A 12,388-nucleotide genomic window follows, 5' to 3' on the forward strand; every position below is an offset into this window, starting at 1 on the left:
TACCTACAGTAGAAAACCGTGGGACAAATTCTTAATGGCAAAAGAGGAAGAAGAATTTGCATTTTGTGCTAGTACTTGATGTGCCACTGGAAGCAATCAGGAAGTTAAATTCTTTTTCCTAATTTTTCTTTTTCTCCCAAATCTTGGAATCTCTGCTGGTCAGAATGACCCCGAGATACATTAGAAAGTCTCTTTTCCCAGCCCGGCAGTCGAAGAAGGAGTCAAAACTCTTCAGTTCTCATTCTCAAGGTTGTTTATGGTTTCTTATCTATAAAATTCTTTCTCCTGGCCTGCCGAGGTCCTCTCAACAGGACAGACAGGGGCACTCTGACCACCCCAGAGGTGGTGTTATCTTTTTATACTAAAAACGATGTGTACATTATTTACCATAACCTCCCAATACCTATCACCTATGTTAGACAGTGAGTTTTTACTCTAAACCAATCTAAAAATGCCAACATCACCCAGAAGATAGAGGCTAGGAAGAAGAAGGAAAAAGGACAAGGCACGCCCAAATTCCTCCATCTTGGGACCCCAAGCCCCCATTCTAAAAACCTCAAAAATCTATTTTCCACCCTGTGACATACTAACTATTATTCTACTTAAACTTTCTTGACTTGCAATTCTTCATATAAAGGTAATTGTTTTTCCATGGGTCAAGATCAAAGGCACAGGAGTCTTGGGCTCTGTGCCAAGGTTTCTGAGCCCCCTGTCAGGGCCTCGAGTCCTCCAGGGCAGCCAGAGAAATTTCCTGGGTTCCAACACCCAAACAGGCAAACAACGGGATCAAACAGAGGTGGCTCTGAAACGTTGAGCTTTCCCTGCTTAACGCTTGCTGTTTTCCCTGCAGGCCCCTCGAGGTGTGAAGCTGAGCGTTCGGCCGCGCTGCATTTCCAGGAGCCCTTGGTGCCGTCCTGCACAGCCAGCGGGGCCTACACGGCCCGGCAGTGCCACCCAAGGGGCCCGTGCTGGTGCTCGGACAGCCGCGGCCAGGAGGTGCCGGGCACACGGCGGCGAGGCCAGGCCCCAGCCTGTGGTATGTATGAGACTGGCCAAGGAAAAAATCCCTCAATGTCTTTAGCACTCCACTTCCAGCAGCCCCTGGTGCTGTCCTGTGCAGCCGGCGGGGCCTACGTGGCCCAGCAGTGCCACCCGTGGGGCCCGTGCTGGTGCTCAGACAGCCACGGCTGAGAGGTGCCAGGCACATCGTGGCGAGGGCAGCCCCGGGCCTGTGGTACATACTGAAATAAACATGGGCAGGAGACCTTTCTCCTTTTTATGCCTTTATTAAAAGTGATCAGCTCAGGTGGGGAGAACTGACGGGTCCGCGCTCATGCTGCCGCTGCTCCCAGGAGTGACTCAGAGGAGGAGGAAGAGTGCAGCTTTGTGCACTGGTCTGTGGGCAGAGCTGGGGGTTCCATCCTCACGAGAGCATCAGGAGATTCCCTGCTTTTCGGTTCAACATTCCAGGTCCTCTGTCTAGCCGACATCTTGTGTTTAGGGTGAGGGGTAAAAAGGGTCTTAGCAGGTACTAGATTCTGTTCCTCGTGTCTAGACATCACTTTGATTCATCAATTTTGTGTTGGCTCATTGTTTTTAGGGGTTTTTGGCTAGGTTTGGTGAGGGACTTCTCCTGTTGCATGCTGGTTCCTAGGTCATTTGCATGCTAACTCCCAGGTCTCCTCCTCTTCACCATCTGGGTGCCATCCTCCAGGAAGCAGCAGGGTGTCGCTGGACAAAAGGGGGAATTCTTAACCATCCAGGACAGGTAGTTAACGAAAATGACAGGTGATTACAATAACAAACAGTTAGAACTCCACCCTGGCAGTAACTGGCCCAACCTGTGAACTCTGCAACCTTTTAAAAAAATGGGCAGCTTTTCTACTCATAACATGTACGAGATTGGCCAAAGGAAAAATCTCTCAGTGTCTTTTGAGATAAATAAAGGGCAGGAGATCTTTCTCCTTTAAATGCCTTTATTAGAGTGACCAGCTTGGGTGGGGGCCCGACGGGTCGTGCTCACACCTCCGCTGCTTCCCGGAGTGGCCTAGAGGAAGAGGAGGAGGAGGTGTGCAGCTTTGTCCGCTTCGCACGCCAGCAGAGCCAGGGATTCCATCCTCACGGGCGCGGCAGGATTTCCGTACCCCAATTCAACCTCTGAGGACCTCCCTCCTTAGACATCACTTAGGTTGTTCAATTCTGTGGTGGCTCCTTGTTCCAGGGGTTTTCTTTGAAGAACTTGGCAAAGTGTTCCTACTTTTGCATATGAGCTCTGATGTCACTTCCTTCTCACAGTCCTGGGTGCCATTTTCTAGGAAGTAGCAGGGGTGAAAACCCGACCTAATGGAGAGGGATTTCCCATAGGTAATTAACAGGGGATGTACTGCATGTAATTAACAGGGGAGGAACAACAAATAATTGATTATCAACAAGGTAACAATAAGGACTGGTAACAGTGGGTTTAACTTTATCAACACTGTAACTTTTGATAAATGGGTGATTTCTTATTCATAACGTCTTTAGATGGCAACAGAGCAGACCAGCTCCTTTCTTGGCTCTGACAGACTCTGGTGGTCAAAGGTCCTGAAACATCCCCAGGGTTAAGAGTCACGTTCTAATAAATCATTAAATATCATACTGCTTTTATTTTCTGTTGCGATCTTTTAGTTTTGCATGCAGCAAGGCTTTTCTTTGCAGCTCTGATATCTGGATTTCATCCCCACTTGCACAAAGCCCCTTTGCCAGCCAGACTCCTGATCTAGAAGCCACCCCTAGTGAAGGCATCACAGGGACATTCCCATCCAGGGAACTGGCTCGAGTGGCACTGCAATTTACTGCCAATCCAAAGTGTTTCCAAGAAAAACCTCTTTGGAGGAAGGTTCTTGAAGAATTTGATCCAGTTTAACTTCACAGGGGTGCTTGGCACTAGTGGGAAGTACAGCATTGGCCAGTTTTTCCCACAGGAGGATCTGTCAGACATGGGTAATGGCCTCTGGAGTCAGCTGAGGCATTTTCACTGGGCTCCAGGAACTGAGGTGTTAAGTGAGAATAATATAAGGAAGCAAGTGATGGTGATTTTGTCTTTTGCCTCCTTCCTTTGGTGAAATGCTGTGGAATTTCATCTCCTATTCTGACTGTTTTTTTTTTTTCCAAATCTGTCACTGTAAGTTTTGCCATGAAAACTGCCAAATCCTGTAAAAAGCCACCCAACAAACAATTCAGAAAAGGTGTATAGGTTAGGGCTTTGAGAGAATCCACAGAGAATACACCATCAAATCAGTGCCCCAAATGGAAATGACAGCAGAAATGTCCAGGGGCCGGAGGGGAGGAGGAAAGTTAAAAACCTTTGCTCTGAAGTGCATTACCTAAATATTCAGGATTGTGCTCAAGAGCTGAGGCACAGGGTCTTAATGTGGGGGCTGCCTTGGGGGAAGGCAGTTGCTGTGTCTGTGAGACACACACAGCTTCCCATGCAGCTGAAAAGGGAGGAATCTGCCCTGGGTGTCACAGCTCCAAGTGCTCAGAGCACTCTGGGCACACACAGGCTTGCTGTGAAATGAAAACTTCAGCTTGCCTTCAAGGCTGATCACCAAGGATATTACAAGGGAACCTCTGAGAGGCCTTGCCATATGTTGGAGCTGTTTTTTTCTCTTTGAGTATGCTTTGCTGAGGCCTCCTGATAATTTTTTTGTGGGGGAGGGTGAAGAAAGGGGGGCAATGACTTCAGGCTGCTTGCAGCTTTTATTGGCAGAGTCAGGAAATTTAAGCAGGGAAAAAATTTCTGCAGAAGTTTCACAGATTAACCCCTGAGAAGGTATTTCATGAGGTTATGGCTGAAGTCTTCAGACAGCTACATGCCTTGTGTGTGTTTCCAGTTCTCCTCTGTTTTATTTTGTATTTAAAACCCATGTAGATGTGGTACTTAGGGGCACAGTTTAGTGGTAGGCCTAGCAGGTCTGGGTTAATGGTTGGTCTCAGTAACCTTACAGGTCTCTTCCAAACTTAGTGATTCTGTGATTGTTTAATGTCTTTGGCTCACACACTCAGCAGTGTTAAGACTGGTAGAGTCAGAGCACCAGGCAGTCCTGATGGGGACATGCTTCTTCTCAGACCTTCTTCAGTAGATTCAATCCAGGAGGGTCTTTGGTGTTTATTCTTTCTTCCTCTGTTTTGATTTGATTCAGCAGTGGGTAGGAGGGGAGAGTGTTTATGACCCGTGATCCTACATTTGTTTCATATTACTGTTCCTGTGGAATTGTGGCTTACACTAACTTATTGGCCCTCTGAGAAATGTTCTTCATCCCTCCAAGCACCAAGAGCCAACATTGAAAACAGAAGGGGCCCATCCTACAGAAAGTTCTTTTACAAAGGATCTGAGAAGGGGCCCTGAGCTCCTGTCAGGAACTGCAGAGCACGACAAGGGTGCAAAAGCAGGAGTGAGAAAGATGTCAATCACAGAACATCAGATTACTTGCTTAGCTTTTTAGCAGGTTTTTAGGTTTCCAGCTTTTATCCTTATTGTTAACAGGATTTGTGACTGCTTTATCATATTGCTTGGTTGTGGAATAAATGGAGATGGAGTGGGGAGCCCAGGGGAGCTGGTGTTGGAACAGACTAAAGCTGCTTATCCATCTTGTCCCCTACAGGGACAGCAGTGGTGCTGAGTAAGAAAGACTGAGAAACATGGAAAATGTTAAAAAGAACTTCAAATATCCTCCTGCAGGTGGGAGATGCCCCAAACTGGAGGCTGAGTCCAGATCATTGTGTTCAGCCTTCCCCTATGGAGTTATCTTCCAGGGATTTGCCTAATTGACCTCTAACCTTTTATCCTTCCTAGCACTCTCTGGCAATAAATTTCATTATCATAATTATGTACTCTACATCTGGACTTCTCTGTACTGTGAGAAATACTGAATAATAATTGTCTATTGTAAATGATGTGGAGAATCCTGTTTTTTAAAAACCTTTTTTCAATTTTTTTTTTGTCCAGGCTGAATGTTCTCTTTTACTGGAAAAGCTGTTCTGTCCTCAAAATATTTTTGTCTCCCCTTCTCTATAGTTCTGCTACTTTTGCCTCCCTTCTCTGTAATTCTGCATTCCAAGGACAGGTAACTGTGTGGCATGTGAGTTAAGCTGCTGTATGCATTCCAGACATGCAGTAAGTGCCATAACCATGCTGTCTGTCTGCTTCTTGCTGTCTTTATATTTACCAAGTCTTTCCTTATTTTCTGTCTTTTAAGCCCTAAGCTTTGTCCTTTTTCACTGATGTGTTGCATCCTAACTTGGAGCCATTGCTGCCTGTGTATCAGTGCACAGGTGGGGCTGGATGCAGCTACACCTGTGACACAGCTTAGCCCAGGATATGGGTGCCCAGGGCCACTCTTGGTACCCTCAATATGCCATCATTAGACTTTTTTTTTTTTAATTCTGTAATTTTTTTCCCTTAGAGCTCATTCATTAATGCCACCTGGTTCTTAGCACTCTATTACTGCTAATTTTAACAATTCATTTTCAAACCTCTTGCAATAAACACCTCACTATGAAACTGAAGATCTAGTAAGGAAACTTACATAAATGCCTCATTGGTGGATATTGTTTGGAATAAGTTTGTGTTTTTCCACAATCTATTTCTCCTTCTTAGGTTCCCACATTTCACCTGCATCATTGGAGTTTTTTATTAGCAGAGGGGATCCTACTAGAGTGCAAAAATATTTGGAAAATACATTTTTCATTCTTTCAGCCACGGGAACAGGCATGAGAATTTACATTGGGAAGCAACAGAACCAGTAAAAGAACACAGAGCAGAGAACTTGCTGTGGGGAAGGAATGCTTCCTTTCAATTGGGGTCTTGACTGGAGAATTTTATTTGTAGGCCATAGGCACTAACATTTCAAATTCCTTAACAATGTGCATGATGCATAGTTGAGAAGCAGGTTAATCTATACTTCAATTTGTTTTTACCCCAGCTGCTTGAAAGAGAGAATGGAACTACAGGTATTGGAGGTTCCAAAATGTACTTTTTTTTCTTTTTTAAATCTTTCTCTAGGTGAGGAGCAATCGTGCATCTCCGAGCGGCGACGGGCCTTGTCGAGGCTCCTCTATGGCCCTGCTGGCTACTTCAGTCAGTCCAGTTTGTTCTCCACTGCAGATAAGCAGTCAGACAAAACTGATGGCTTTTCAAGGCCCTGCCCTCCCTCTTTCAAGGAGCTGTTTCTGGACTCTGGATTGTCATCCCCACTTGCACAAAGCCCCTTTGCCAGCCAGACTCCTGATCTAGAAACCACGCTCAGTGAAGCCATTACAGGGGTGTTCCCCTCCAGGGAACTGGCTCGAGTGGCACTGCAATTTACTGCCAATCCAAAGCGTTTCCAAGAAAACCTCTTTGGAGGAAGGTTCTTGAAGAACTTGATCCAGTTTAACTTCACAGGGGTGCTTGGCACTAGTGGGAAGTACAGCATTGTCCAGTTTTTCCCACAGGAGGATCTGTCAGAGATGGGTATTGGCCAAGGCCCTCTGGAGTCAGCTGAGGCATTTTCACTGGAGGTATCAAAGGGCAGCTCCATTTTGAGTAAACCTCTTGTGAGCAGCTTTGGCCGCACAGTAACTCTGCAGGATAATCAGAATCGGATGAAATTCCTTTCTTCTCTCCTGGAACTACCAGAGTTCTTTACTTTTCTTCAACAAGTAATTTCTGTCCCTGAAAGCATTGCTGAAGATTTAGGTGAAGTGGTGAATCTAGCACTGGGATCCAGAGGCTGTGGTGAGGAGCCAAGGGACCTGTTTGTTCCAACATGCACCAAGGAGGGGAGGTATGAGGAGGTTCAGTGCTATGCAGGAGAGTGCTGGTGTTTGGACACTTTGGGTAAGGAGGTTCCAGGCTCAAGACGTCAAGGCAAGCGCCCAAGGTGCCCCACTGAGTGTGAGAAGCAAAGAAGAAACCTGAAAAACCTGAAGCAAAGCCTACCTGCAGGATCAGATCTCTTTATTCCCTCTTGTACTGAGGATGGAGACTTTCTGCCTCTCCAGTGTTATGGAACAAATTGCTTCTGTGTCGATTTGAACGGCAAGACTATTCCAGGAATCAGGGGGAAGGCTGGAAATCCAATGCAATGTAAGTTTTAGGGACTGGGAATTTAAAGATGCTTTCTTTTTTATTGGAATTCCATGGTTCTTTCTTCATATCTGATTGCATCTGGAAATAAATGGATGATGTCTGCAAATGTCTCCTTACAGGAAAGCAAGCCAGCTTTACAGTGTTTGTCAGCCTTGATATCCCCAGTCCTAAAGGTGCTGGTCAGGGTGTAGAGTGGGCACACTCAAAGCAGAGGAGCCTGAGGTCTGGTTCCTGAACATGTCATTGGCATGTCTCTACCTCAGTGCAGCTGGAGTGTGTAACATCCATGATGCCCAGGAGTCCTGAAGCATCTGTGGAACTGAATATGACCCCTACCTAGTGAAAAAAAGCCCTTTTACTTCCAGACCAAGGCACCTGGGCATGGTCACTGGCTCATCGTCTCACAAGAACTTAAGATTTTCAGTGCCTTGAACTATGAACTTGATTTAGTCTTTTGAGCTCAAGAATATATCCTCAAATTGATAAGACAGAACTCCAGACATACGAGGGGGATTTTATGGCTGGTAGTATTTTCATAAGTCACAAAGTCAGGCCAAAAAGGTGAGCTGCAAATGACTTCTGACATCAGGTTGATAGACTATGAACTGCCTCTCCTTGCCCTTTTTTAAAGTGGAATATCAAGAAGGAAGGAAGCACAGATTTGTCAATATTTGTCTTTTAAGTTTCTGTGAACTGACAACAACACATCATCAGGGAGAATAGACCATGAAGACAGCCTGCTTCTCATTTTGGGAGAAGCAGGAGTGACCGGCAGCTGAGTGGTGCATAGTGGGGGAGCTCCGTTAAATAGCAGTTTGCAGAAGTGGTGGGGAGTTAGTTTTAATGATCTGAATTGAGAGGGGATTTATATCTAACAACCCATCTGTACTGCAATCCAAAATAAAAAGGTTCACAATTCTCTGGTGCTCAAAAGAAGATGAGCTCCTATGGTTGGCTGGGTCTGCAGAGCTGCTTGGTGGCAGAGTGAAATTTGGCTCTGGAGATGGCAGAAAAGGCTTCCAAACCAAACTCACTCCAGTATTTTGAGGAATGCTTTTATATTCAGCAGCAATGTTCAGTAGAGTGTGGGAAGAGAGGACACACCATATTAAGATTCGGGTTCAGTCCAAGGAGAAATAAAATTATCCCAGTATTCAGATGGTTGCTTTTGCATTGACTGGCTGAATAACAAGTAACAACCTGATTACCATGTATATCTGAAAATACTTGATCTATGTAAACAGATTCAGGAAGGCATTTAGTGACACCTGGCCCCCCAGTAAGAACAACAAGTACCTAATGTACTCACAGATTTTAAAATAACATATCTGTATTCATCTTGGAGGGCTCACATCCCTTTGGAAATCTTACCCTGGTTCAACATGGGACCTTAATATTGCTAAGCCCTCTTAGTAACAGGCAAGGAATGTTATTGTTATTATTGGGCTGAGTGACCAATTTTAATAGTGGTGTTATTGTACTAGAGGATAGGGCTATTGTATATCTTCAGTGCATTCAGAAGATGTGCATGTTTTTCTTTTCCCAGGCCCAAGTGCTTGCCAAGTCACAGCTGGTCAGGAGTTTCTCAGGGCTGTGAAGCTGCTGTTGTCAGATCCAAGAGCTGTGCCCCAGCTGTCCAGCCTTCACCTCCCTCAGTGTGATGCTGGGGGTGGCTGGAGGCAGGTGCAGTGCAATGGCCCCCCCGAGCAAGCCTTCGAGTGGTACCAGAGGTGGATTGCAGAGAACAATGAGGGCAAGCCCCTGCCCATTCCTGACCTGTTGGAAATAATAGCTGGGTATAAAGAGGCATCCTCTGGAGACTTTTCAGCTTTTGTTAAAGCTTTGTATGAGGATGGGCACCAGAATGTCTTCCCCACGTTCTCCATGTATTCCTCCTTCATGGATCTCCCATCTCAAGTGCTGAAAGGAAACCCGACCAATGCATCAGAGAACATTTTGCTGGACCCATATATATTCTGGCAGCTTCTGACTGACCAGCTCAGCTACTACCCAGGACCCTACACTGACTTCAGTGCTCCTTTAGGCCACTTTGAACTTCGTGATTGTTGGTGTGTTGACAGCAAAGGAGGAGAGCTGGAAGGAACAAAGGCAGGAGGGAACCAGGTTCCAGCATGTAAGTAACAATTTCTGTCATGTAAGTAAGAGTGTTTTCTGGTCTTTTATGTTATGCCACAAGAGAGGGAAGTCCTTTCAATTGCTGTAAAGTAGCCCACAATAACTTTTCAGAAGATCATCAGCACTGCTGTTATCGTTGGATGTCAGAAGTAGGGTGACTCTTTTCCAGGGGTGTCAGAAGTAGGGTGACTCTTTTCCAATAAGTGATGGCTGAACTTTGGGAATAAGGAAAAATAAATTTCCATATCAAGTTTGAGTAGATTTTATAATTTGGAGTTAGTGCTTATAATATAATGCTTTTGCAGAAAATATTTCTCCAGGTGGTAAAGGATATTAGAATGTGTGAAGAGTTGTATGGAAAAATCAGGATTACACTGTAATGTAAATGACTTTCAAGAGTGCCTTAAAATGAAGCAAGAGGGATTTTCTTTACTGTTTCTTATTAGAGTAACAGTGGTCAAGAGTAACAGATATCCCCTAGAAGTCACTAGGAGGAGAGTGAGGCCAGCCCTGAAGCTCAGTAAGCTCTCTGTCTCGACACCTCCTCCAAAGGTGCTGGGCTCTCTTTGGGGTTACTCCAGCAGATGACCTGTATTATAAATGCCATCACTGAAATTGTTCTCATCACACAGTTTTTTCCCAGCTGTGAAGAAGAGACAGGACTATGAACTGGTGGAGATTCCAGTTCTATGGGAAAGTGGGGAATAAAGGGATGAAGCAGATTAACAGAGTTATTTTGGAGGAGCAGCTTTCATGGAGCTGGTTCAGTGCATTGAAGTGCCCTTTCTGGGTCAGTAGATGTGAGGAGAGGGCAGGTCAAGTGCCAGCTGCCGCTCCAGACCCAAAGGATTAACCTTCATTTTCCTTTCTGACTCTCACTTGTAATTATCCACATTTTTTAACGGCAGCAACTGAGTGGATGTTCTGTAGAGACATATTAACTCAGTTTGTAACCAATAAGGATGTAAAAACATCAAGCCTTTGGCTCAGGACATGGAGAATGTTTGTGTGACTTATGGCGCTCTAAGACTTTTGCTGTTAAACAGCTGAGCACAGACAAGACTCCTTTGCTTGCTTCATTATGCAATTCAACACTGATTTCAGAAGGAAACGGGTGATGCTAATTAAAGACCAGTTAGTTTTCACATGCAAATATTTACTGGATTTAGATGAAAGTCATTAATATACTCTTCATGTATACATTTTTTATACAGGCCCTGGTATATGTGAAGGTGTGAAGCAGGAAGCCATGAAGTTTGTGGAGGAGGCAGAGCAGCTCATCCTGGCCTCAAATGGGTCCCAGTTTGCCTTTGGAGAGAGCTTCCTGCTGGCAAAGGGGATCCAGCTCACGGACAAGGACCTCCTGCGTCCTGCTGGGCCCTATGGGCTGGAGGCAGAGATCTCCCAGAAGCTGCTGTCAGGCAGTGACTCTGCTCTGCAGCTGGCTGCATGGTCAGGTGGGTCAGGGAGGGAGAGGAGGGCTGAAATGAATGGAGTTATGCCCAGAATCTGTGCAAGAGCACTTGATGTCAAATGCAACTTTGCTGAAAAGCAGTTGGGATTCAGCAGGTGTAATTAATCAGAGTCATTAAACTGTCCCCCAAGAACTGATTTCAGTTGTCTCATATGCACGACACAATGCAAATATAAAATCTGGGCACTTACTTTGTGTACTTAAAACATTTATTAATTTGTCTTCTGAAGTACAGGGAACATTCAGATTTTTGCAAATATGTGCATTTTATATATCCTGTATGGGCACTAGAGCTTTCTTTTACTTCTCTTTTATAGTCCTGCGCTTCTACTGGCAGAGCCACTTTACTTCAAAGAGTTCTGCTGGGGAAGCAGCACAGCTGGGATTTTTCCCTTACATCCCTCAGTGTGATGGCCTGGGAAACTGGGAGCCGACTCAGTGCTATGAGAGCACAGGTGAGAAATTCCTAACAAGACACTCTGGGCTGTCTAAACAAAGAAAAACCCCAAACAACCCAAACAAAACAAAGCAAAAACCTAAGAATTCTAATTAAAAGATAGAAAAAGTAGTCAGACTGCAGGAAGGTGATGTGGTCTATAAGATGTGTGTAAATTGGCTGGACACAAGTGGTAGCTTACTGAGGCTCAAAAATCAGTAGATATTCAGTTGCTTGCTGCTAGTTGTGTTCCCTGTGGGTTGGTCCAGGGGCTGGTATTGCTTAATGCCTTCACTCATGACCGGGTAATGAAATGGAGCACACCCTCAGCAAGTTTGTGGATGATGCCAAATTTCTGGGAGTAGGTGATAGGGCTGCAATGGGGGAGTCTCACTAGAGCTGCTACATTTACATTTGTACCACTGCTCTCAGGTGAGGTCCCTGATAGCTGTGACTTGGATTTACTGACCCCTTTCTATAGAGCTGCTGAGGGTGAAAATCTTCCTAGCATGCAACAAAGCACATAGCAGTACCACATCTAAAATAAAGCTGCTTTTCTTCCCTGGCCAGGTCATTGCTGGTGTGTGGATGAGAGAGGTCGTTATGTCATGGATTCCTTGGTCTCACGATCAGGAGAACTTCCCAAATGTCAGTTGGGTTTTCTTCCTAAATATTTGTCTTGACCTGTTCTTGCAAATTTTAATATTTATTGGAAATTCTAATATGCATGAAGTAAGACTTGCTTCTAAGCACTCCAAGAAAAGTAAACAGAATTATATTTTTATTTTGCTAATTCATTAAATTTCATTGTGTGTAATTTTGGCTTGCATAATCTGAGAGTAGACCCTCTACTGTTGGTAGCCTTGCCTGAGATTGTAGCAGTGTCTAATGCAGATGCGTGAGGAACTGGTGATGTAACTCTTTCTCTTGCTTTGGTCTGAAACTTGATTTTTTTTAAAATGTTTTCCCTCTGACAGGCCGGACTTCTTGTCAGCAATCTCAAGCCAGTGCCCTCATTTCCAGCTGGAGACAGAGCAGTGCAAAGCTGGACACCTCTCCAGCTGATCTGTTCATCCCCAGCTGCCTTGAGGTGATTTCACATGACTGAGGGAGGAAGCACTTTTGCTTACACCATGCACACATACTTTCTGTCCATGCCCCTTTATGCACCCCTTGTGCATTTCTATAAACCTGAAAGAAGAGGGTAAGACAAAAATAACAGCCGGTG

General features: G+C 45.0%; 1 protein-coding gene across 1 annotated transcript in view; it reads left to right on the plus strand.

Annotated features, from left to right (window-relative positions):
- TG (thyroglobulin) overlaps nt 1–12,388 on the plus strand; it is a 151,776-nt gene that overhangs the window by 12,543 nt on the left and 126,845 nt on the right. The window contains exons 9-15 of the mRNA XM_030964721.1: nt 851–1,033; nt 6,047–7,111; nt 8,661–9,248; nt 10,465–10,707; nt 11,042–11,179; nt 11,731–11,808; nt 12,138–12,250. Of these exons, the coding sequence (XP_030820581.1) occupies nt 851–1,033; nt 6,047–7,111; nt 8,661–9,248; nt 10,465–10,707; nt 11,042–11,179; nt 11,731–11,808; nt 12,138–12,250 (2,408 nt within the window). The remainder of the gene's footprint in view (nt 1–850; nt 1,034–6,046; nt 7,112–8,660; nt 9,249–10,464; nt 10,708–11,041; nt 11,180–11,730; nt 11,809–12,137; nt 12,251–12,388) is intronic.

Source organism: Camarhynchus parvulus, chromosome 2, assembly GCF_901933205.1.
Source record: "Camarhynchus parvulus chromosome 2, STF_HiC, whole genome shotgun sequence".
In the NCBI taxonomy this organism is placed as follows: domain Eukaryota; kingdom Metazoa; phylum Chordata; class Aves; order Passeriformes; family Thraupidae; genus Camarhynchus; species Camarhynchus parvulus.